Source organism: Cynocephalus volans, chromosome 9 (assembly GCF_027409185.1).
Source record: "Cynocephalus volans isolate mCynVol1 chromosome 9, mCynVol1.pri, whole genome shotgun sequence".
Lineage (NCBI taxonomy): Eukaryota > Metazoa > Chordata > Mammalia > Dermoptera > Cynocephalidae > Cynocephalus > Cynocephalus volans.
Genome location: NC_084468.1, coordinates 89,605,345 through 89,632,477, shown reverse-complemented (window position 1 = coordinate 89,632,477; position 27,133 = coordinate 89,605,345). Strand labels below are relative to the sequence as shown.

The 27,133-nt window shown below is 32.4% G+C and overlaps 1 protein-coding gene across 1 annotated transcript in view; it reads left to right on the top strand.

Moving 5' to 3' along the window:
- The window catches only part of SLC9B1 (solute carrier family 9 member B1), a 98,314-nt gene that overhangs the window by 45,713 nt on the left and 25,468 nt on the right, over nt 1-27,133 (top strand). Inside the window, exons 4-7 of the mRNA XM_063108107.1 lie at nt 5,401-5,571; nt 6,766-6,908; nt 8,021-8,148; nt 23,222-23,397. Coding sequence (XP_062964177.1) covers nt 5,401-5,571; nt 6,766-6,908; nt 8,021-8,148; nt 23,222-23,397 — 618 coding nt within the window. The remainder of the gene's footprint in view (nt 1-5,400; nt 5,572-6,765; nt 6,909-8,020; nt 8,149-23,221; nt 23,398-27,133) is intronic.

Genomic DNA, 27,133 nt, shown 5'->3' with positions numbered 1-27,133 from the left:
TCCAACTTTCTTGGGTTATAATGGCCTTAAGTTTTTATATCGCTGTTATGCTAGCCTCATAAACGAATTGAAGGGGTTCTCCCTTTTTTCATTCTCTGGAAAATAGTTTGTATATGATAGGCTTATTTATATGTTCTTTGAATGTTGGGTAGAATTTCCATATTAAACTGTCCTATATTTGTGAGTTTTTTTAATATGAGAAGATATTTAACTACTGATTGAATTTTTTAAATAGATACAATAGGAATATTCAGGTGTCTTATTTCTTCTTGAGTGTTTGTAAGTTATATTAGCTGAGGAAGTTATCTATTTTGTTTATGTTTTTAGACTATTGGCATAAAGTCACTTACAGTATTTGCTTTATGATTTTTTTCACTCCTATATCTGACATTCTGTCTTACTTGTTAGTCCTACTATTGCTTATTTGTGCCTTCTCTTTTTTATTAATTAGTGTTACCAGAAGCATGTCTATTTTATTATACTTCTCATGAAGTCAGCATTTGTTTTTGCAAATCTAGCCTATTGTTTCTTTGTTTTATATTTTATTAATGTCTATTTCTACTTTTTGCCTCATTTCCTTGCACCTGTTTTATTTAAGATTACCCTTTTGTTCTCTTTCTAAACTTCTTAAGGTGAACACTTACCTAATTAATTTTTAGTCTTTCTGATTTTCCAATATAAACATGTAAAACTATAAATTTCCCTTTTAGTATTGGGTCAGCTCTATCCCACAAGTTTTGTTATGTACTATTTTTATTTCCAAATATTTTGTGATTTTTGTTTTGATTTCTCCTTTGACCCAAAAATTATTTAAAGGTATGCTTTTAGTTTCAAAATGAATTGCATTTATTTTTTCCTTATTGATTTCTAACTTACTTGCATTTTGATTACAGATTATAAAGTATATATTATAATTTTTATATCCTGAGATTTGATTTATAAACTAGTATGTGTTTTTCTAAGTTTTTCTTAGTTTTTCTAAGTTTCATGTACAGGCTTCAAAATATATATATATTCTCTAATTTGAGGGTATAGAAGTCTACATATGTTCTTTAAATCAAGCTTTTGTTAACAGAGTTGTTCAAATCTTATACCAGCCTTACTAAATTTTGATTATTTATAATTGACTCAGAGGTTTATTTTAATATTTATTCATCATTTACTTAAGAAGTTTCTTTACTTTGGCAACTTTTCTTTGTAATTCAGTCAATTTGTGCTTTATATATTTCAAGGTTGAATTATCAGGCAAATACATGTCTTTATGTAATAACCTTCTTTATCCCTCAGAATGTTTTTTGTTTTAAACTCTGTATTTCTGAGACCAAAATAGCTCTATCAGCCATATTTTGGTTAATATTTGTCTTATCATTTATCATTCTCATACCTTCAGATTTTTGTGCATTCATGTTTTCAGCTATCACAGAGTACACTTGGATTTTATTTATATTCAATTTGCATTTGTTAAGATGATCATATGGTCTTGTCCTTTATTTTATTAAAATATTGCATTGTTTGATTGTTGGATTTTAAATCAACCTTGAGTTCCTAGGATAAACCTCACTTGATTATGGTTTACAATCCTTTCTGTATGCTGCTGAATTTGATTTGCTAACATTTGATTAAGAATTTTTGTGTCTAGGTTCACAAGGGATATTGGTATGTAGTTTTCTTTTCTTGTAGTGTCTGTCTGGCTTTGATATTAGATACTGACATCAAATGAAATAAAATGAGTTGAGAAATTTCCCTCTTCCTCTACTTGGTGGAAAAGCTTATATAACATTGTTATTATTTCCTCCTTAATAGTTTGATAGAATTCACCAGTGACATATGTTTTTGCTCTATGGGAAAATTTTTAATTACTGATGCAATTTTTAAGCTTAATATTTAGTCTATTTGGATTTTTCTCTTTCTTTTTGAGTCAATTTTGGTAATTTGTGTCTTCTTTCTCTCTTTCTTGGTCAGTCTAGCTAAAGATTCATCCATTTGCTGACCTTCTCATATAGCAATTTTTGGTTTCATTAGTTTTCCCTTTTGTTGTACTGTTTTCCACTCTAATCATTTTTATTTCACACATCCTACTTACTTTTGGTTTGTCTTACTCATCTTTTTCTAGCTTTTTAAGGTGGAAGTTTTGATTGTCAAATTAAGATTATTCTTTCTAATATGTTTTTAAAGCTCTGTATTTCCCTCTACACCCTACTTTAATTGCATCTCATTAATAATGGTTGGTTGTGTTTTTATTTTTATTCACTTTAAGATATGTTACAATTGCTGCTGTGTTTTCTTCTTTAACCATGATTACCACTTGCATATTATATCTTTATCATTCTTTTCCATTCATCCTATCTGTTCATTGTATCTAAATTGTGTTTCTTGCAGACAAAATATAGTTGGATCTTGCTTTTTTTTAATTCAGTATGACAGTCTTTGCTTTTTGCTTTTAGTCCATTCACATTTAACATAATCATTGATGCAGTCGGACTTAAATGTACTATTTTGTTATTTTCTTTCTATACGTGTCATATCTTTTGTTTTTCTGTTTTTACATAACTGTTCCTTTTGTGTTAACCAAATATTTTCAGTGCACTATTTAAATTTCTCTGTTTATTTTTTATCTATATTTTTGAGATTTTTGTTTTAGTTGTTTATCTGGGATTATAATAATCATCTTCAACTTTTCACAAATTACTTCAGTTTAATACTAACTCAATGCCAGCATTATAAAAGCAACTTTAAGCCAATGTGCCATTTTATGCTGTAAACTCAACTGTATTATGTTACAGTTATTGCCCTTAATAACTTTATGCAGTTTTATAGGTGAGGTGTTTTGTTGTTGTTGTTTCTTTTTTGGTGTGGAAATAAATTGCTAACCTCTTTATGTCACCGTTATTGTAAGTCCTCTCCCGATCTTATTTTTATATCCCCTGGTTAGCAATTTTCACTAGTAATATGTTATACAATCAACACTTGTTTAGACCAACCTACGTGTTTACAAATTTCTTTGACCATCATTTCTTCCTTTTTGGTTCTATGTCATTTCTAAAGCATATCTTTAAGGGTTTGTTTTTTTTTTTTTTTCCTAGTAAAAATAGCATATGTATTTATTTATTTATTTATTTGGTGTCTTTTTTTTTTTTTTTTAAAGATGACTGGTAAGGGGATCCTAACTCTCCCGAGTGAGCCACGGGCCAGTACCTATTTATTTGGTATCTGGCTGGTACGGGAGATCCTAACCTTTGACCTCGGTGTTATCAGCACCAATTGAGCTAACCAGTCAGCCTATTTTTAGATGTATTTGTTTAATAAATACATTCAAATGAATGACAGTTCTGGCAGCAGAATTCAACATTGGATATTTATTTCATCTGTACTTTTAAGACTTCATTTCATTATCTTTCAGCTTTTATTGTCATTGTTGAAAACTGAAAATCTGCTCTGATATTTATTTCTTTAGGGATAATCTATCTTTCTCTCAGGATTAAGATCTTATTTTTGTCTTTGATAGTCTGTAGTTTCTCAACGTTGTGTCTAAGTATCTATTTTTATTTAATCCTGATGAGGAGTAATTTTGCCTCCTCTGTCCAAATTAATACAGAATTGATTATGTTTTGAATCAATATTGTACATTTTGAAGCCTATTATCTTCTTAAATATTGTCTCTTCTTCACTCTTTCAATTCTGTTTCTGGAATCACTATTAGATGTATTTTAGACCTTTTCCATAATCTAAATTTCTCATTTTTACATCTCTTCATTATGCTACACTCTAGGTAATTTTCTTATATCTACCACTTTGCTATGTTTCCCTCTTCAGCTGTGTCTATCCTGCTATTTAAGGTATTTAATACATTTTTAATTTCAGTAATATTTAATGTTTTTTTCTATATGTTCTTTTGGATTCTTTTACAATACTGTCAAGTAATTTTTTCTCATGTCTCCAATTTTTCAAAATTACCTTTAGTCTCTTTGAAAATGCATATCTTATAGTGTCTACCTAGAGGTTTTATTGGCTGAGGTTTTTGGGTATTTAATCCCATTTTTTATTGTGTCTACTAACTTTTGCTCCTGGGGGATTGCTTATTATTTTAAGTTCAAAATCAGTGGGGCTTTACCTTTGAGATTTTATGTAGTCCAGAATTAGGAGCATCTCTTACAGATGTTTTGAATTAGCATTTACTAAGTGCCCTAGGTATAGCTCCATTGGGGTGACACTTTTTAAACTAGGTTTAGGACTTTGGGGGTTCTAACCCAATAATGTAAATTTGAGTCCTAAATATAAGTTAGATGAGGCCTATTTTGTATATAAATTCTCAAACAAGCTTTTGTCACCCAGAGACCAGCTAAGACAAACTGCTTGTCTTCTCAATTTATCAGTAGAATGATATTTTCTGGTTCATTCTTTTAGTAAGATTTCAGCTCTGCATATGTTCCAGTTTTCAGAATGGCAGTAATCAGGGGGAGGGGACAAGAATCTTAGTTCTAACTTCCTGCCTTGAGTGAGTCAAAATCTACCTCTTTTACCTGGCATATCTATATAGCCAAAAAGGCGTAAAAGCTTAAAATTAACTTTAGCTGTTTTAAGAATCTGAAAAGCATTAGAAATTATGATGCATAGCAAATGACATTAGCCATTTAATTGGCAGATGGAAATTTATAGTGTAACTATCTCTCCTTTACAGAAACCTATGGCTTCTCCTGTGAGTAGGGCCTTTCTCTTAGAATCTAGTTGCCAGAAACAAGATGTCTACTACCTTATCCTTAATGACCCTGTTTACCTCTGCTTCCCGCACATCATCTGTGATACTTTATACTTAATCCCACAATTACCAGGTTGCTTTTTTTCCAGCCTTTACCCTGTCTAATACATTTATACCAAATATTAACTGAATTACCCTTTCAATACAAGGATTTAGTCTGCTACTATTAAAAAATTTGGCACCCTGCCACTGTGATTTTCAGTAAAGTTGAGATTTCTTATCACAGACAATTATCCTCTTAACTTGATGGAAAATTTATTTCTAAATATAAAATGAAGTAAATTTCATCATATGGTTATGACATTTTAAAATGTCTGATATTGTAAGAAATGTTTAGCACTTTAAAGAATTTGCATATAGTTTTTAAATATTTTTAAATAAAAATACTTTGTTTAAATCTTGTCCCATAAATTGACAGGGTCATTGGAATATGTGTTAAGCAGATACCTCTTCAACCACACTCATAAGCAATGTTAGTCTACACTATGTATTATTATATAGGACTGGCTATTAATATAGTTGATAAAATAGAATTTTTAATACATTCTAAATTTAATAGAATTTTATTTTTTATAAAATAGATAACAGAATTTATCTTTTGTTTGTATACATCTATGTTTATGTATGCTTTTTTTATATTTTAGGAGTTGTACTCTTTATGGTATGGTGTGTAATCTGGTCATTCACAGGCCCTGAAGCTCTCCCTGGTGGAAATTTTTTTGGACTGTTAATTATTTTTTATAGTGCCATTATTGGGGGGAATCTTTTACAACTCATTAGAATTCCTTCAGTGCCTCCACTTCCACCTCTTCTTGGTGAGTACATAATTAACTTTCTTTTCTTTGTTATTGACTCTATGTAAATTTTGAGCATTTTCTGGTTGACTAAATATAATTCAGAAGTATTTCAATGAAATATGATCTATATAGTTTCTTTATATGTGTATTTACTGTATATATGATTATATTTATAGTTCCTTTGTAAATGTACTAGTATTTATTCTCTTTACACACACACACACATATTTATTCCCAAATCTATTTTTTAAATAATTTTAATTTCCTCAATATATAATTCTTGTTGCTTTGTCATTCAATAGGATTTTTTTACTTAATTTTGAATTTTATTATAGAAAAAGACAAATTTAGAAAAGACTGAATTTTTCTTTAGATAATCTGACTTGAATATAATTACAAGATTTAAATATGGGGAACCAGAAGGTCCTGTGGTTTTTGAATAAGCTGTTTGGGCATCTCCACGATGTATATTCGTGGATGACTCATCTGCCTTATCAGTATTATACCCTATTTCTTCATCAACATTGTTTTATAACGCTTCAGCTACACAGAGGAAAATTAGTGAGGGAACCTTTGTCAAAGGTGTCTCATATCTTCTAAATATTCAGTACTTCTAAATATTAAGTACATTGTCACAGAGATAATATCTAACACCCTTTCTCTAACACTTTTTCTATGTCCATAATAGCCTTGGAGCACCTTCCAACTGTTCCCTAAAGATTTTCCCTCCTCTCCAAAACTTCCACTTTTGCTGTAGCTTAGGCTATTTGTTTGCAACTTTTGCATGGACTATGGCAGAGCCTTCTAACTGGTCTCTCGTCTCCACTTTTATCCCTATCTAATTCACCAGGACCATCACATGGAAAGTACAAGATTCATTTTATCACTTCCTGCCTCAAACCTTCCCATAGTGACTTACTCATCCAAAGGGGAGGGGGAGATTTCTGTGATCTGGCCCCTCCAGCTCACTCTTCCCACTCCCATCTTTGCCTTTTATGTTTCAGAAACAGTGAATTACTTGTTGCACTCATTTTAGAGATATAGTTTCTTATCTCCATTCCTTTTGTATTCATGCTGCCTCCTCTACTTTCACCAAAGTACTGAGAGACATAGTGTGTTTGAAGAGGGGAAATTATACATTTCTGTTTTCTCTCTTGGAAGAATGAAGTGAATCAGATATTCTTTTTTTTTTTTTTTTTTTTTTCTATTAAGGGATGTTACTGGCTGGTTTTATCATCAGAAATATTCCATTCATCAGTAAGCATGTCCAAGTTCATAACATGTGGTCTTCAGTTTTAAGAAGCATTGCCCTTACCATTATCCTAATACGAGCTGGGCTTGGACTTGATCCAAAGGTAGATTTTCAATTATTACTTAAGTAAAGTTATTTCAAATATTAGACGCTGTTGGAAAAGAAAAAGAGGCAGAATTTTTGTTATAACTGTTCCAGGTGGAGTCTGTAAGCAACACTAAGATAAAGAACAAAGACTTTGCCAGAATTTTGGCACCTTAAATTCTATTTCTAGCCATTCTTATTACTAATATCAAGAGAAATTCCTGTGATGTAAAGTATCTTAATTATTTGCATAAAGATAAATGTGCCTTATGCAGCACCTGTATTATTTGGGAGGCTCTTTGAGGGAGAACTATTTACTTTTCAGTTAACAGAGGATAAGGTCACTCTAAAAAAGTCTTTTCTATTTCTTTTTGTTTTGTTGTTGTTGTTGTTGTTTGTTTGTTTTAGGGAGATCAAGAATTTCAATAATATTTTGTTTCATGACTTTTTCTCCACAGAAGTATGTTCCTGATTATCTTTATAAATATTTCTTAAAATATTACAGTATATGAATTATAAATCTGTTTGGGTTTTAAGAATATGACTGTTCATGAACATAACAGCTAATCAAATCAGTGTGGCAAATGTAGGGGTTTAATGGAAATATCTCAAAAACATAATTATAGCCAGTGATAACTTATTATATTCTCCAGTAGAAAATTTGAACCAATGAGAAAATTCAAATTTCTTCCTTTTTAAATTAATTATACAGTTTTCAAATGATTTTATTTTTTGGCATGTTGGTGTTTTTAATTTATAATTATTAAGTTAATCAAACAGTTCATCTCTAAAAGTTAACTGATGAGAAAAACGTATAGCATACTCTCATTATACTATTTATTAGGAAAAGTAAGGAAGGTACAGTTATTAAATCTCAGAGAAATTGATCTTTTTAATAATTAAAACAGAACAATATTTCATAAAATGTGAAATTGTTTGTATTCCAACCTATGAAGACATATAAAATAAGCTGTATTAAAGTTTCAAGCACAGTGAGACAATTTGGCCAAATGAGATTTAGTTTAGTGAAAGCTTATCACTCAAAAGAGAATATTTACTTCAATATTTGCTTAAATAATTTTTTGTTGGCCATTGTAAGTGGATCTAAATGTGACTATTTTTATATTTCAGGCTTTGAAGCGTTTAAAAATAGTTTGTATAAGATTGGCTATGATTCCATGCATCATGGAGGCATGTTCAGCTGCTGTATTTTCCCACTTCCTTTTGAAATTTCCCTGGCAATGGGGATTTCTATTAGGGTAATTTTTTCTCATTTTTCCCTTTAAAAATATTCAGTTAAGGATGCTTTATTTAAAATTACTAACATATTTAGAATATTATATAGACAACCTCCTCATTAAAATTCTTTTCACAGTGGTGGGAAACCTTGGAAATCAGGTGGTCACAAGCAGAGCCATGTCCCAAATTTACCCTATTCTTAGCAAACACTCATATTCCCTAAATGTATAGAACCAAATTAATTCACTTCATCAATTTATTCTTTCTCTTCTGTATTGTTATGTATCTGTATGTTTTTACCTATCTAATGGTGTCTTCCTCATATTCTACATGTGTGTATACGAGGGATGTTCAAAAGTTCATGGAAATATTTGTATTATCTTTTAATTCTATTTTTCCATGAATTTTTTGAAATACCCTTGTGTATGTATATATATGAGAGAGATTTTATATAGATAGAGATACAGCGATACAGAAACTCCTGTTTTTAAAAACAAGCAAACAAAAACTCTTTCTTAGATCCAGTGCCACACTCGTCTTTGTTCATCACCCATTTCCCTTATGTCCAAATTCCTCAAAATAAGCCTGTAATCACTGCCTCTACATTCTAACTTCTTCTTTTTTCAATTTATTAACTTTTGCCTTCGCTTATCCATTTCAATGGAATTTGTAGCAAAGTTCACCCATTACACACTTACTGCCAACTCCAATGGATTTTTAAAATTAACTTTACTATAAAATACTCAAATTAATTTTCCTTTTGAAACATTAGAACTTTACAGATGAGAAGTAAGTTGCCCTTTTACCATGCCTTTAAGTCTTAGTGCCCAAACCCCTACCCAAAATGACAACTCTTATGAGTTTTATGTTATCATAACTAGACCTTTAAAAAAGAGTATTATTTTGTACACTTTTATACATGTCGTATCAAAGAATGTTTCACCTTATAATTTTCTCTTTTCACTCGACAATATTTTTGATATTTATCCACATTGAAGCATGAATTATGTTCCTTTAATTGCATAGTATTATATTGTATGGCAAGACCAGCTTTTATTAACAGTGGTACAAAAAATAGCATTATATTTGTCTCATTTTGCACAAATGTGACTTTATCTAGTAGTTACCTGGTCTACGTGCATTTTTAGTTTTGATGGGTACTGCCAAAATGCCTGTAACATGGCCACATTAATTTGCCCTATTGCCAGCAGGGTATGAGAGTAGCTGATGTTCTTTCAAATACTTGCAAATCCTTGATATTATAAAACTATCTTTTATATATGTGTTGTCCTTTTAGTTTTATTTATCTGTGGCTAGCCTGTTCATGTCCTTCTTTTATTTTTCCACTGAGTTATTCTTCTCTTCCTTAATGACTGTATACGTTATATGTATTTATATGTTATATGTATTGCAAATATCTTGTTCCAGCACATCACTTGATATTTAGCTTTGTTTATGGTGTTTTTAAATCTAAAAAGGGTATTTTTATTATTTCTAACAGATGGAAGGGCCATCATGTAAAACCATTAACTTGACCTTGAAAATAAAAATAAAAATAAAAAAGAGGCAGAATATAGCTGCTTTTGATGTACTAAATTTTTAAAAAATTTTGATATATAAATTTTGATATATCTTGAATTTATAAAAAAATTTCTTTACATGTAATGCCTTTCCATGTGTCATTGAAAAGGTCCTTTGTACTCCATGTTCACAAATTTGTTCTTCTATATTTTATTCTTATTACTTTTAAGTTCAGTTTCTAAAATTTAAGTCTTATTAAAGACAGCTAGAATTTATTATGTATGCAGATTTATCTATATTCTTTTGCACATGGATAGGTAGTTGTCTCAGCACCATTTATGGAAGATTTTTGCCTTTCCTCCATTGATTGAAATGCCAATTTTATCATGTAACAAATCATATAGATTTTTTTTCTACACTTTGTATTCTGTTTTCTTCCAACCTATTTTGTCTATTTCTGTCACTATTACAGATTTTAAACTATTTTACCTTTTTAAAACTAGTATCTTATTTTTTTAAGTTGACTTTGTCTTTCATTCTAAGCTCTTGGCCTAGCAAATGAATTTTAGAATCAGCTAGTCAAGTTCTACAAAAAAATCCTAAGATTTTATTTGGTATAACATTAACTTATAATTTAATTTGGGGAAGAGATGACATCTTTATAATATTGAGGTTTTAAATCCATGAATGTGAAATGTCTATAATTATACAGGTGCTATCTTAAGGATGACAACATAATTTTCACAGAGGAGTAGTATATCTTCATAGTTTTGTTCTCAGGTATTTTGTGCTTTTTTATAGATGTTGTGGATGGAAGTTTTTCATAACATTTTCTTTTTTTTTTTTTTTTTTTTTTTTTACCGGTAAGGGGATCGCAACCCCTGGCTTGGTGCGTCTGCACCCTGCTCAGCCAGCGAGCGCACCGGCCATCCCTATATAGGATCCAAACCCGTGGCCTCGGCGCTACTAGCGCCACACTCTCCCGAGTAAGCCACCAGGCCAGCCCTTTTCATAACATTTTCTAATTGGTTTCAGATGTATAAGATAGCCGTTGATTTTTTTAAATCACCTTTATTGAGGTGTAGTTTATATACAATAAAATAAGCACCCATTCTTAGTGAACATTTCAGTGAGTTTTGACAGACTTGTATACTCATGTAACTATCAACGCAATTGAGATACAGAATATTTTTATTACCCCCCAAAATTCTCTTGTGTCCCATCCCACTTAATTCCATGCTGGCACCAGGCAACCCATGATATTTTCTGTTACAAAAAATTAAAATTTTCTAGAGTTTTAAGTAAATATAACAATATGTCATGCAGTCTTTTGTTTCTGGATTCTTTTTGTCAGCAAGATGCTTTTGAGATGCATCCATATCATGACTAATAGTTTATTCCATTTTATTGCTGAGTAGCATTTTGTTGTGTGGATAACCTATTCATTCACCTATTGATGGACTCTTGGGTTGTTTCCCGTTTGGAGCTATTATAAATAAAACTGCAATGAACATTTACATTCAAGTCTTTGTGAAAAAATCAGGTAATTTAAGTCCTTCAAATTTGTTCTTTTTCAAGATTGTTTTTTTCTAATTCCTTGGTATTTCTAAATACATTTTAGATAAACTTTTTTTTAGATAAATTTTTACCAAAAAAAATGCTTTTTAGATTTTGATTGTGACTGGGTCATATCTATAGATCAATTTGGAGATAATTGACTTTCACAATATTGAGTTTTACAGTCCATGACTATGGATCTGTCCATCTACTTGATGTTTCTCTCATTGATTGATTATTTCCCTCATCAATGCTTTGTAGTTTTCAGATTTCTTTGTCAAGTCTTACACATATTTTGTTAAATTTTTCTAAATATTTTATGTCTTTAGGAAATCTTGTAAATTGTATTGTTTTTTATTTTAACTTCCCATTATTTATAGCTATTACATAGAAAAGTTATTTTTATTTCTGTATTTAAAGTGGGATTCTTAGAGGTAGTACACAATTGGATTTTCTTATTAAGTCTGACAAGCTCTGTCTTTTAATTGGAGTATTTAGACCATTTATATTTAATGTAATTATCAATATAGTTGGGTTAAATCTACCATTTTATTGTTTGTTTTCTATTTGCCTCATCTTTTTGTTTCTTTATTCCCCCACAGATTTTTCAATAAACTGATTGTTTTTCATGATTCATTACCTGTGCCTTTAGGGTTTGGTTTTTGGGTTTTTTTGTGGTTTTGGGGTTTTTTTGTTTTTTGTTTTTTGTTTTGGTTCATTGGGTTTTTTGATTTTAGCTTTTTATGAGTTTTTATGAGACATGAATGCTGCTTTGTTTTAGAAAATCAAGATATCTCACATGCTAACTTATGTGGAAAGGGCATTTTATAGAAAAATTTTAAAACACAAAATGCAAAGGGAGAGAACTGCTTTGAAAAGACAAACAGTACAGAAGCTAAACAGGCAAATTATACAGGATATTAGAAGTTGGTAAGTGCTATAGAGAGGGATAGTAAAAGAAGGGGAAGAAACTAATACAGGTAGTATTTAAATATGCTTCTTTTTAAAATTTTCAACAGTTGTCTTATGGTTTATAAAATGCATCTTTAACCTATTCTGGCCTACCTTCAAGTAATGTTTTACCACTTCATATAGAATGTTACAAAGTATGCTTCTGTTTTCCCTTCCCATCTTTTGTGTTCTTGTTATACATTTTACTTCTACATGTATGGTGATTGCTGTAATACATTATTATTTATATTATTATTATTACTTTAACAATTATCTTTTAAATGCATTTAAAAATGAGAAAAATGTTTATGTATTTACCAATGTTATACTGTTTGTGGAACTTTTTATTCATTCATGCAGTTCCAAATTTTTATCTAGTATTATTTTCCTCATCCCTGTAGGACTTCCTCTAACTTTTCTTATAATGCAGGTTTGTTAGCAGTGAATTTTCTCAGCTTCTGTTTATCTGAAAAAGCTTTCATTTTCCTTTTAAAAAAAGGATAGTTCTGTTGGATATAGAATTCTAAGTTGATGGGAATTTTTTTATTTTATTATTTTAAGATGTTTTACATTGTCTTCTGGTTTGCATAGTTTCTGTCATAACTATGTAATAACCATAGAAGGCTATAGTTATTATCTTTGTTTCTCTATGTGAAATGTGTTTTTCTTCTCTGGCAGCTCTTAAGATTATCTCTTTAGCAGTGCTTCTCAATAATCTGATAATGTTGTGCCATATTGTGGTTATCATTGTGTTTATCCTGCTTGAGCTTTATTGAGCTTCTTACATCTGTGGTTTTATAGTTTTTAAGCAAATTTGGAAATTTTCAGCCGTCATTTCTTAAATATATTGCTGCCTTTCTTTTTCTTCTTCTTCTGGAACTACAACATGTTAGACTGCTTGATATTATTTCATAGGTTTCTAACACTGTTAATTTTTTTCAGTTATATTGTTCTCTGTACTTTATTTTGGATATATTCTAATGCTATGTCTTCAAGTTCACTTATCTTTTATTCTGCAGAGTTTAATCTTCAATTAATACTATCCAGCGAAATTTTCAATTTAGATATTTTATTTTCTATCTCCAAAAGTTCCATTTGTTTTTTTTATTATTTCTTCCATTTTTTTCCTTGTTATGTTCACATTTTCTTTTAAATCCTTAAGCATATGGAGCATATTTATAACAACTTTTCACTAACATTTATCTGCCATTTTCATCATTGCTGTTGTTTCTGGGTCTGTTTATATTGACTAATTTTACCCTCTGGTTATGGTTACATTATTCTGCCACTTTATTTGGCCAGTGATCAGTGATTAGATGCTGGACTTCATGGGTTTTACATTGTCAAATTCTGGATTTTATTGTTTTCCTTTGTTGGACTTTGTTGTGGAAGGCAGTTTTAAACTATTTGTGAATTAATTGATCCTTTCAAGGTTTGTTTTTAAGATCCTTTAGGGATTATCTACAGTAGCTTTGCTATAGGGCTAATTTAGCCCCCTTCTAAGGTGTGACCCTTCTGAGTCTCTACTGAGAGCTCCATGCATTTGATGAGGTTTCTGAACTCTAGCTGGTGGGCACTCAAAGGTTTCCCAGCCTTCTGTGAGCTCTGAAAATTATTTATCTTACTGCTCCTCAATAATCTCTCTTCAGGAGATGTTCTTGTCCAGCCTTGTGGGTTTTCTTCTACGCTTGCACTCATTTGTATTCAGCCAAAGATGTATGGGGCCCCAGAAACATATTTCTGGAACACTATTCTTTTTGTAATTCCCTCTCTCAGGTACTCTACCCTGAAAAGTCTAGCTGCCTTGGCTTCCCTAAACTCTGTTCTCTGTATTCTCAACTCAGCAAGATGACTAGGCTCTGGTTTCCTCCCACCACAGCCTTAAAATTGCTCCCATCCTACACCACAGCCTTAAAATTGCTCCCAAGAAGAAAGACTGAGCAATGGTGAGGTTTACTTCATTTGTTTTGTTTCCTTGTTCTCATTTGTAACAGTTCTGTGCTGTCTGTTGCCCAGTGTCTGAAAATAATTTTTTCTTGTATTTTGTCTGGTTTTTTCTAGGTGCTTTGAGCATGAAGGTAGTTCCAAAACTATATTCCCTCATGGCAGTAAGCAAATGTCCAATCTCTGATTTTTAAAAGTTGATCTTGTATATGACTACCTTGCTGAATATTCATATTAGTGCTCATATTAGTTGTTAAATGAATATCCTGTCTTCAAATAATTAAACTTCTGTGTCTTTCTTTATCAGCATTTGTACTGCTTACCTCTATCTTGTGTTGGCTAGAACTCACAGGTCAATGTTGAAAATTAGTGGTAGAAAGAAAAGATATTTCTTTTTTACTGGTTTTAATGAGAATGCTTCTAATAATCTATCATTGATTTAATGTTTACTGTAAGATGGTGGTAGATGCCTTTTATTAGGTTTAGAAAAGTTTTCTGTATTTCTTGTTTGCCAAGAGGTTCTCTTTTAATAATTTGGTATCATTTCTTTCTTTCAATCTGATAGTGTAATGGATTTATATTGGCAAATTTTCATAATGTAGAACCATCTATGCATTCACCTACTCAGTCTGCTTTCTAATTCTTTCAATACATAGATTCAATTTCGTCATACTTACTTAGGATTTTACCCCTAAGATCATAAATGAGATTGAATTTTGGTTTCTTTTCTTATGCTGTCTTGGCCCTGTGTAGTATTATTGTGCTATCAGTGCCTCAAACCCCTTCAGGTTTATACCATCTAGCATTTTAATACACATTTAATAATCAATATCAACTTTCTTTTCTTTCATCTTAGCTTTATTTCTTTTTTACTTTTAAAATAAATATAGATATTACCAGATATTCAAATACCTTTAATTTGTATCCCCCTTGCAGCAACTTCTGGATTTATTTTACTGCTTATTTTGTGTACTTTTGCCAAAATTATTATCAGTGCAGGTCTTTGTGTGACAAATCTTTTTGAGCCTTATATGTTTGCAAATATTTTAATGGAATACTTTAAAAATTATTAAATTATAAACTAATTATTATATAGTTATGTAAATAAAATAATTTAAGTAAATCCTCATATTGGAATAAATATTTGGATGATTTAAAAATTCTATGTTCATAGTTATTTTCCCTCAACATTTAAAAATTATTCCTCTTTTTTCCTTGTATCTAGCCTTGCTTTCGAAAAATCTGATGTCAGTCTAATTCTTATTCTTTTGTAGATAATCTTTCTCTCTGGAAGGCTTTTAGAATTTTCTCTGTCTTTGACATTCTTTTTCTTTTTTTTTATTGGTTATGAATATTCATGAGGTACAAAGCTGACCATCACCACTTATGCCCAAGATGTGATGGCCACAACAATACTGGCAGCATGTCCATTACCACAAATTGCGATTATTCCCCACATCCCCCACCAATTAATCCCTGACCTCCCTCCCCCTCCCCCTTTCCCCTACCCCATTCTGCAACCTTAGGTCTACTCTCTCCCTCTGCAAGTTCAACACACCACTGCTGTGGTCTTTCTCTCCTTCCTTCTTTCTCTCTTAGCTCCCACTTATGAGTATTTTTCCTTCTGTGATTTGCTTATTTCAATTAACATAAGTTTCTCCAGGTTCATCCATGTTGTTGTGAATGGCATAATCCATTCTTTTATATGGCAGAGTAGTATTCCATGGTGTACATATACCACATTTTCCTTATCCAGTCAGCTATCAGTGGACATTTAGGTTGGTTCCATATCTTGGCTATTGTAAATAGAGCTGTGATGATATTCTTAAATATTATTGTAAACTATTTAGATATGGGTTATTCCTTACATCTCCTGTTTCAGCCTTTCTAAGATCTTTTGTCTTTAAGTAAGGGAAATGTATTTTCATTATTTCTTCAAGTCTACCATCTTCTCTAATTTTATGTATTTATTGTTCTGGGGCTCTTATCTTCCATATATTGATGCATTGGCTGCTCTTCCCGTATGTTTTATCTTTTTATTTTACATTTTCCAATTTTTATTCTTTCCTGCTTTTGTTGGGGGGGGGGAGGCTTCTTGATCTTATCTGTCAACTCACTACTCCACTCCTCAGCTACATTCATTCTTCAGTTTACCCCAACTATTTTGATCTTTATTTCAATGACATTTCTACACCAAATATTTTAACTTGTTATTTTTCAATATTTTCTTGTTTATTATACTATTATCTTTACTTATCTTGGTTAGTATGTTTATTAAGATTATTGTAAATTCTTGGTCCATCTCTTCTAATACTTTAGCATAAAATCTGTCTAATATGCTGTATATATTTCAACTCTAAGTTATTATTTGTCAAGATCCATGATTACTAACTATTACGGATAATTTTGGTTGTACAATTTTATCAAATAATTGTTTTGCTTCTATTGAGATGATGATCTGAATTTTCTACTTTGTTCTATTGTAGTGAATTACATTGCTTAATTTTCTAATATAAGCCAAACTTTCATTAATGAAATAAGTCAATTTAGTCATCTTCCTTATAATTTTCACCTTTTTATGTACCATTTTGTTTATCTTACTAAGAACTCAGAGCTATTTTTTTTTTTTAATCCAGTGGGAAGCTCTGTCTTAAAACAGTATCCGACCTATTCATTATAGGTCAATTTGGAAATACATTCTTGTGAATTTCATTCTTTTTTACTTTTTTCTACCCTTTGTTGGGTCACCAGCATTATCTTTGTTCCACTTTTCTTTATTCCCTTAATATTTAGAAACTAGAAACTAATTCTCCTAATGATTACCCATAATTTTGAAAAACACATACTTAAATTTAAAGCATGTTTTCACTTTTCTTTACTGTCTCATATATTCCCCCACCAGTTGATAGAATCTAGAATTTTAGTCCAAGATTATTTTTAAGTTTTCTTTACAATTAATACTTCTAATAGATTTAGCAATGAGTTTTGCTACTCATCGTTGTTTCTTGTAATGGTAATCATAATAGTTATAATAGTAGCAAATATTTATATAGTGGCTGCCATATGCCATGAACTTGGTGAAGTACTTGATGATTATTAGCTTATTTAATGCTCACAACAGCCCTGTAAATTAGAAACGATTATTGTTCTTATTTTTGCATATAAACATAGGCAAGGAGATGTTACATGGTTTTCCTAAGGTCAGATAACTAGTAAATGATAGAACTGAAATTTGAACCCAGAACTCTGACTCAGCCTAGAGCCTCTATTCTTAATGTCTACACTATGCTGCCTATATCCTTTTCTTTTGAATATCCTTTCTTTTGTACTAAATTTTCCTCCAGATGAGTTATCCCCTAATTCTTTTAAAACTGATCAATGGATGGTAAACATTGTTCTTGAATGTCTGAAAATGGCTTTTGTGTGGGTCAATATTAAATTGTACATTCAAAATTATTTTTCCTCAATACTTTGAAGATACCATGATTATCTCTTTGCATTAATTTTGCCCATGAGAAATCTGTTATCAAAATATTTTTTTTCTCTTCAACATATTCCTTACCTAGGAACAAATTAATTTTTAATTTCTTTTTCAGCTAATCTATTTCTTTCTCTTTGGAAGCCTGGATTTCCAAATTTTTCTAATAAAGTGTTTCTTGCTATACAGTGTTCTAGGTGTCTTCAAAAAGTTCATGGAAGGATTCATATTATTTTTTAACTACAGTTTTTAAGAAACTTTTTGAAGTATCCTCATATGTCCCTTGGACAGCAACATTAGTATTACTTAAAAGTTTGTTGGAAATACAGATCTTGGGCCCCACTCCAGATCTTTTGAATCAGAATCTGCATTTTAACAAAATCCATATGTAATGTGTTTACACATTAAAGTTTGAAGAGAACAGTCTTTTTTCTTACTGAAAATTTTCAAACATGTAGAAGAGTAGAGGGAATAATATAATGAATATCAAAATTTCCTTAACTTACCCTTAACAGTTCCTAAAGAATCTTCAAGTAAAGTACAGACATGATAATATTTTACCCCTACATTCTTCAATATGCATCTCTAAAAGATACGGGCATTTTCTGGCTAAATTAACAATAATTTCTTAATATCCTCAGGTGGATCTGTTAGTTTGTTCTGCTTAATATTTGGAGGGATCTGTTAATCAGAGGATAGTTAAAGCTATTTTTCCAGCTCTTGGATATATCGTTCAGTATATTTTCTCTCCTCAGTTCTCTGTTATTACACCCTTCTTAACTTCCTCCTTTATGCCTAAGGTTTTCCTCATACTTTTTATTTGCTTGTTCTTTTGCAGAACATACTGGAAAATTCTCTCTGCTCAATCCTCCAGCTTAACTCACTTCTCAGCTATATCCATCTCACCTATTTATTTTTTCTTAATTTTGGCAATTGATTGTTAATTTCTGAGAACTATAGTTAAAAATTTATGGATAGATGCAATATACTTTCATGATTCTGAGGTTATTTACAGTTATTCTAAGGTCATGTTCTGGTTGTGCTCTTTCTGATGTACCTGGTCCTTCGATTCAAAGTTCTGGCTTTCCCCAAATAATTGATGATACTTTATTAGGTGCTCATTTTTGTATTTGAGACTCCCTAGTAACTTGTGATTACTATCTGTGCTATTGCCTTCTTGTAGGAAATAGGCCAGTTCTGCTACCAAGCAAGGTACCTTAGGTTCTCTGGAAGCAAAGGCTGAGATTAGGATTCTTATACAAGTAATTTGTTGAGGGCACTCTCAATAGAAACCTCTGAATGAAGGAAGCCAGATAGAACTGGGGGAAAAACTAATGGTCCCCAAACTTTGCTACACATTAAAATCACCTGGGGAGCTTTTAAAAGTCCCAGCACTTAGAGGAGTGACGTCAACTACATGGCACAATAGGAAGCCCTAGGCTCTCCTTCACCCACAGAGACACCAACTTAACAATAAAGAGACCACATTGCCTTTGTGACAACTCCAGAAACCACTTGAGAGGTTACAACATCCCAGGTAAGCAAAAAGGAACACTTAGGAAATTCCAGTGCACTAAACCACCATACCCCATTCACCTCCCTGCATAGCTCAGAACAATTGGAAGAAAACTCTTAACTCCCAGTTTCTCCCTCAGGAGAGAAAAAGAAGGGTGGAACATGTGACCTGTGTTCTGGATTTTAGGGGGATGCCCAAGGGACTATTTCCTATAACAGTGACTAGGATCACTGATGGGAAAGGAAGTGGCACATTTTAGATGTCTGGGGCCCACTAAGAACAAACCTGAGTTTGGCAGGTTACTACAGCACCAGAGAGATTGCAGTACTACAGACAGACACCAGGGGGAACTCCTGAGTAGAAAAAGATGAACCTCTTCAGCTGAGCGATACAAGACCAGAGACACATATCCAGAAAGGTGTAAAAGACTCTCAGAATTTCACTGGACTGATTGGTGAAGATCTTCCTCTGCACAAAGACAATCCATAGACACTGAGAGAGGTGGCTGTTTTTCAAAATGACCAAATTTCAAAAAAAGATAACAAGGCATGGATTTCCTCTACCAGCCAGCCACCAAAATAAATAAATAAAATAAAAAGTCATACAAAAAAAAGGGATTCTTGGTTCCATCAAAACAACAAAATAAATATTCAGAAACCAACTGGAAACAAATGAAAATATATGAATTAACCAACAAGGAATTTAAAGTTATCATCATAAAAGTACTCAATGAGCTAAAAGATGATACACACAGACAACTAAATAAAATTATGAAAAAGATGAACAAAATGAGAATATCAACAAAGAGTTAGAAACTATAAAGAAATACAGAACCTCTGGAGCTGAAGAATAAATGAATTGAAAATTTTACTAGAAGTCATCAACAGCAGACTGCATCAAGCAGGAGAAAGAATAAGTGAACTTAAAGACAGATTAGTTGAAATTATCAAGTCAGAGGAGCAAAAAGAAAAATGGATATAGAAAAATACAAGAGCCTAAGGGACTTATGCGGATGTCATAAAAACATATTAGAAAACTGCAGTAATCAAAACAGTGTGGTACTGGCCTTAAGAAAGACACAAAGACCAATGGAACAGAATAGAGAGCCCACGAACAACCCTTACATATTTGGTCAAATAATCTTTGACAAGGGTGCCAAGATCACACAATGGAGAAACGACAGTTTCTTCTGCAAATAGTCATGGGGAAACTGGATATCCACATGCAAAAGAATGAAGTTGGGGGAAAGCATCATGTCATTGAATTTGGCAACCATTTCTTGGATATGACACCAAAAGCACAAGCAACAAAACCAAATATAGATGAATGGGATCACATCAAACTTAAAGACTTCAGCACAGCAAAGGAAAGAAACAGTAAACAGGCAATGCTTGGAATGGGAGAAAATCATTGCAAACCATATATCTGATAAATGGTTAATATCTAGAATATATGAAGAACTCTTACAACTCAATAACAACAACAACAAAAATCCCAAATGAAAAAATAGGCAAAGGGCTTGAATAGACATTTCTCCAAAGAAAATATACAAATGGCCTACAAGTGTATAAAAAGATGCTCAACATCTATAATTGTTAGAGAAATGCAAATCAAAACCATAATGAGATATCACTACACACCCATTAGAATGGCCAATATATATATTTAAAAACAGAAGATAGCAAGTGTTGGGGAGGATGTGAAGAAATTGGAACTCTTGTTTACTGCTGGTGGGAATGTAAAATAGTGCAGGCACTATGGAAAATACTTTGGAGATTCCTCAAAACTAAAAGTAGAATTACCTCTGATCCACCAATCCCACTTCTGGATATATATCCAAAATAATTGGAAGCAGGATCTTGAAGAGATATTTGCATACTCATGTTCTTTGTCACATTATTTTCAATAGCCAAGGGATGGAAGCAGTCCAAATGTCCATCAACATATGAATGCATAAAGAAAATATGGTATAGACATACAATAGAAATTTACTCAGCCATAAAAAAGAGGTCCTTTCACATGCTACAACCTGATGAACCTTGAGGACATTATGCTGATTGCAATAAGCCAGTTACAAAAGGTCAAATATTGTATGATTTCACTTGTATGATATATCTAAAGTACTCAAAAACATGGCAACAGAAAGTAGAACGGTGGTTGCTCGGGACTGGGGGGAGGGGGCAAAAAGTGAGTGGTGTGATGAATATGGAGTTTCAGTTTTTCAGAATAAAAATGTTCAGAATAAAAATCTGTTACACAACAATGTAATTATAGTTAATATTACTGAACTGTATGCTTAAAAATAAGCATACAGTTATTTAAATATGTAAAAATGGTAAATTTTATATTAAGTATTTTTTAACCACAATTTTTTAAAAACTTTTTAAAAAATGCACCAGCACTCAGGTCACACTTCATACTAATTAAATCAGAATACTTCATTCTGGGAGCCAGGCACCAGTATTCTTTAAAGGTCCCCAAGTACACAGCAGGCAACCTCTAAGATCACTTCTAGTGATCCCTGCTTTCTGATATTTACACCTTTGTATAATATCCTCTTCTCGAGTGTGGGCTGGACTTAATGACTTGTTTCTAATGAACAGAATATAGCAGAAGTGATGGGATGTCACTTCCAAGATTATGTTATAAGAAAATTATGGCTTCTGTCTTGCATGTTCTCTTTTACATTCTCTTTGATTGCTTGTCATGGGGAAAACCAGCAGCTATGCTCTGAGGCAGGCTTTGGATAGGCCCCATGGCAAGAGACCAAAGCCTGCCAACAGACATGTGGGTAAACTTGGAAGCAGATTTTCTCCCACCCACCTCATGAAAAACCTTGAGACACAGGCATAGAGCTAAGCCATACCCAGATTCCTGACTCACAGAAGTCATAAGCTAATAATGTTTGTTGTTTTCAGCTGCTATGTTTGGGGATGATTTAAGCAAAAAGAGATCAATTAAACACCAGGTGATTCCAATGTGTAGCAATGTTTAGGAACAACTGAAGTAGGCAAATATGTGGTTTCAGAGAAGTCTAGTCTCTTCACGAATCCACAGGGAAATCTGGAGCATAAACTGCACTGTAGAGGTTGTACTGCCAGAGGCAAAGGAGCTAAATGATTAGACACTCACATCAGTCATTGATAGCAACTGTCTGGAGGGAGGGCAGACCAGGTCAAAACCTCCCTAGCTTGCCCAGGTAGGCTCTTGTCAGCAAGGCAACGCTCCAGGAAACCTCCAGGTATTGGTAGTTAGCAGCCAACAAGCAGCAGCCGAGGGATGTGTATAGATACACAGGGTATATACTTCAGCCTTTAGAAAGTGAATGTGAAAGACATGAGGCAAAATTTTTGATGAGATATGCTCACAGAAGGTGCTCTGACAGGAGTTTCCCCATTCCTCATGGATCTCATCAACCACTCCAGGAATTTTCTCACCTGCCTTTGTAACTTAGGTGCCCGCACTCATTGTTCCTTCTTTTGGGCAGATGCCTGTGTTCCTTACTGACTTACTGAAGAGGTAGCAATGGTATGGAAGGTAGATTTGTCTGGCCATTCTTACAGTGGTATTCTAAATAATTACCCATTTGGGTTTTCCAGAGGTCTCTCTTCCAGCAGCAGCCATGTCTGGGCCAAGAGCACCTTTGGAATTACACCATATCTTTTGTAGCAATCTTTACTTATACACGTTTTGGCTTATGGTTTCCTTTTTCAATCCTGAACTGTCTCAGTTTCCTGAGATGCACTTAGTTTCTTGTCTATCGAGTGTTCCCTTTTTGTTTCCTAGTCAGGTTATGGATTTTTCTATTTTTACATCTTCATTTCAATATATCTTCATTTATATCCTCCTTTAGGAATAGAGAGAGACTGTAGTTTGTGCTCAGTCCAACATCTCGAATAACATTTATATAAAATTTTAGCCAGCACTAAAGAATGCATAAAGTTTTATCACCATTAAATAGTATACACTCAAAAGCAGGTTTTTTGCATTTGAAAATGTTATAAAGATTAATATAATTGTTATAAAATTTACAATAAAACTCTGTTTGCTTAAAAGGATGTTTTTAAATTGGTTTTCAAAAAATAAAAAAAATTGTAAAAATTGATTTTCAAAGTCTTTCTTTCAGTTTTGTACTAGGTGCTGTCTCTCCTGCTGTTGTTGTCCCTGCCATGCTGCTTTTGCAGGAAAGTGGATATGGGAGAGTAAAAGGCATTCCAAGCTTACTAATAGCTGCCAGCAGTTTGGATGACATCATAGCTCTCACTGGCTTCCATACATGCTTGAGCATAGTCTTCTCCTCAGGTAACTAGAAAATACAAGAAGCACCATATCATTCATTACCTTTTTGTTAGTTCTTTAAACAAGGTTTCTGGCTTTATTTCTTTATTTATTGGCCAACACTTTTCAACTTAATATCTTTTTATTCTTCATAGAAAGCTCACTTTAGGCCAGAGAAGAAATTTCAGTGGGTTAAGAAACCACTATTTAACACAAATGATTTCACTTTAATAACCACATGTTTCAATTAATTTCATAACCCATATTATTACTATTTATATGCTTATATTGCTTTGAAATTTTATCATCGTTTTCACTAGAAAATTTTAAGTAGCAGTATTATTAGTACTACTAATATTTTAATAAGTATTTTTGAAATATACATTTTGACCATCCCAATAAATAACTGGTTGCTCTATTATTAAGTAAATTTTAATGTATAGAGTTGGAACAACCATGTGCCTTTTTAGTAGCAGTGGGACAAGATCCTACAACAGTTCTGACTACCAAGGTGAAATCTGGTCTTGCATATCACTGCAGAAATTATGACACTAAACATTTCCACATTTAGTAATGATTTAATTATTTGCAGCGTTTGAAATAAAGTCTTTTGTATTATTGAAGCACCAAAATATTTTTAAGTTGTAAAGTAATAGTTTCTCTTAATATCAGAAAATATAAATAAGAAAAAAAAGGGGGGGAAATAAAAATAAAATCTGCAGTCGTCCCACCCAGAAGGAAAGACTCTTTTCCTTTTGAACCTTTTGATGTAAATCTACCCAGACTTCACTTCTCTTTTCTTTTATCTTCACTTCTCTTGCCATCTCTTGCCATCTCTTCCCTTCTCTCTCTTTCTCTCCCCTCCTGATATTCTTATAAACATTATTGAACATTAAATATACTTTATTGTAATCTTAGTTGTTTTGCTTTAACTGTATATCGAAAATATATTTCAGTAAATACATTTTTATGTCGTTTTTAATGGTTGCATAGTATTCAATGGACTGCATCACAATTACTTAATCTGTTCAAAATTGAAGTTGATATCAGTAAAATAATGCTTGGTTAAACATAGAGAAATGTGTGTAAATAATCTTAATATTTTCTTAATATTAAAGATGGAATTGTTGATCTAAAAAGTATAAACAATTATAAGCATTTTGAAGCATATTGCAACAATATTATGTCCTACCAGAGAATATAACTTGCCATTTTTTCCTCACCCCCTTGAAAACTAGCTATTACTTATCTTCATTACCTTTGTTAATTTGATAGGTGAAAGTACAGTCTCCTTATTCATAATTATTATTTTTAATTGACACATAATAATTGTACATATTTATGTGGTACAGTGTGATATTTAGATACATGCACACAATGTGCAATGATCAAATCAGGGCAATTAACCTATTCATCACTTCAAACATTTATTTTTTCTTTGTGTTGGGAACTTCTAGAATCCTTCCAGCTATTTGAAATTCTGAGTACAATAAATTATTATTAACTGTAATCACTCTGTAGTGCTATAGAACACTAGAACTTATTCTTCCTATCCAGCTGTAACTTTTATCTGATGGTCAGCCTCTTCCTACTCCCCCCCTCTCCCACATCATGCAGCCGCTGGTAACAACTATTTTAATCTCTACCTGGGAGATCAACTTTTTAGCTTCCAGATAGATATGAGTAAGAAGAATGTGTTATTTATCTTTCTGTCTCTATCTATTTTACTTAATGCAATGCATTCCAGGCTCATCTTAAATTAGTTTTCAAAGTCTTTCAGTTTTGTACTAGGTGACAGAATTTCATTCTTATTTTATGGCTGAATAGTATTGCATTGTGTATGTATACCATATTTTCTTTATTCAGTTATCTGTTGATGAACACTTAGGTGCATTCCATATCTTGGCTATTGTGAATAATGCTAAAACAAACATGACAATACAGTTATCTCTTTGACATACTGATTTCCTTTCCTTTGAATATATATACCTGGTAGTGGGATTCCTAAATCATATGGTAGTTCTTTTTGTAGTTTTTTGAGAAACTGTCTGCCATAATGGCTGTACTAATTTATATTCCCACCAATAATGTGTAAGAGTTCCCTTTCTCTGCATCCTCACCAGCATGTTATTTTTTGACTTTTTGGTAATAATCATTCTGACTGGGGTAAGGTGATATGTCATTGTGGTTTTGATTTGCATTTCCCTGATGATTAGTGATGCTGAGCATTTATTTTCATATACTTGTTGGCCATTTCTTCTTTCAAGAAATGTCTATTCAGCTTATTTGCTCTTTTTTTTTTTTTTTTTTGTGACCAGTAAGGGGATCATAACCCTTGGCTTGGTGTCGCCTGCACCGCGCTCAGCCAGTGAGTGCACCAGCCATCCCTATATAGCATCTGAACCCGCAGCCTCAGCGCTCCCAGCGCCACTGCGCTCCCAGCGCTGCACTCTCCCGAGGGAGCCACTGGGCCGACCCTGCTCATTTTTTCATTGAATTATTTGTGGGTTTTTTGTTGTTTGATTGTTTGATTTCCTTGTGTATTTTGGATCTTAATTGCTTGTCAGCTGTATAGTTTGCAAATGTTTTCTCCCATTCTGCAGATTGTCTCTTTGTTCTGTTGATTGTTTCCTTTACTGTGCAGAAGGTTTTAGTTTGATATAGTCTCATTTGTCTTATTTTTCTTTTGTTGCCCGTGCTCTTGAGTCTTTGTAAAAACTGATGTCCTTAAGTGTTTCCCTATGTTTACTCTTAAAGATTTAAATGTCAGACCCGTAGTTTGGGGTCTGACATTTAAGTCTTTACTCCATTTTGAGTTAATTTTTTTATATGGTGAGCAATAGGGGTCTAATTTCATTCTTCTGCTTATTTATGTTCAGTTTTCCCAGCACCATTTATTGAAAAGACTGTCCTTCACCCAATGTAAGTTCTTGGAGCCATATCAAAAATCTTTTGGCTGTAAATATGTAGGCTTATTTCTGAGTTTTCTAATCTGTTCCATTGTTCTGTGTCTGTCTTTATGCCGGTACCATGCTGTTTTGATTACTATAGCTTAGTAGTATAGTTTGAAGTCAGGTAGTGTGATGCCTCCAGCTTTGTTCTTCTCGCTCTGAATTGCTTTGCCTATTTGAAGTCTTTTGTGGTTTCATATGAATTATATGATTTTTTTCCTATCTCTGTGAAGAATGTCATTGGTAGTTTGGTAGGGGTTGCATTGAATCTGGAGATTGTATTGAGCATATGGTCATTTTAACAATATTGATTCTTTCAATCCATGAACATAGGATGTCTTTCCAACTTTTTGTATCCTTTTTAATTTCTTTCATCGGTGTTTTATAGTTTTCCTTGTAGAGATCGTTTACCTCCTTGGTTAAATTTATTCTTAGGTTTGTTGGTTGGTTGGTTGGTTGGTAGCTATTGTATTTGGATTGCTTTCTTAATTTCTTTTTCAGCTTGTTCATAGTTGGTGTATAGAAATGCTACTGATTTTTGTGTGTTGGTTTTGTATCCTGAAACATTACTGAATTTGTTTATCAGATCTAAGAGGGTTTTATTTGTGGTGTCTTTAGGTTTCTCTATATAAAATCACGTCATCTGCAAACAGGGAAAATTTGATTTCCTCCTTCCCAATTTGGATGCCCTATATTTCTTTCTCTTGCCTAAATGCTGTAAGTAGGACTTACAGCACTATGTTGAATAAAAGTGGTGAGAGTGGGCATTCTTGTCTTGTTCCAATTGTTAGGGGAAAAGCTGAAAGCTC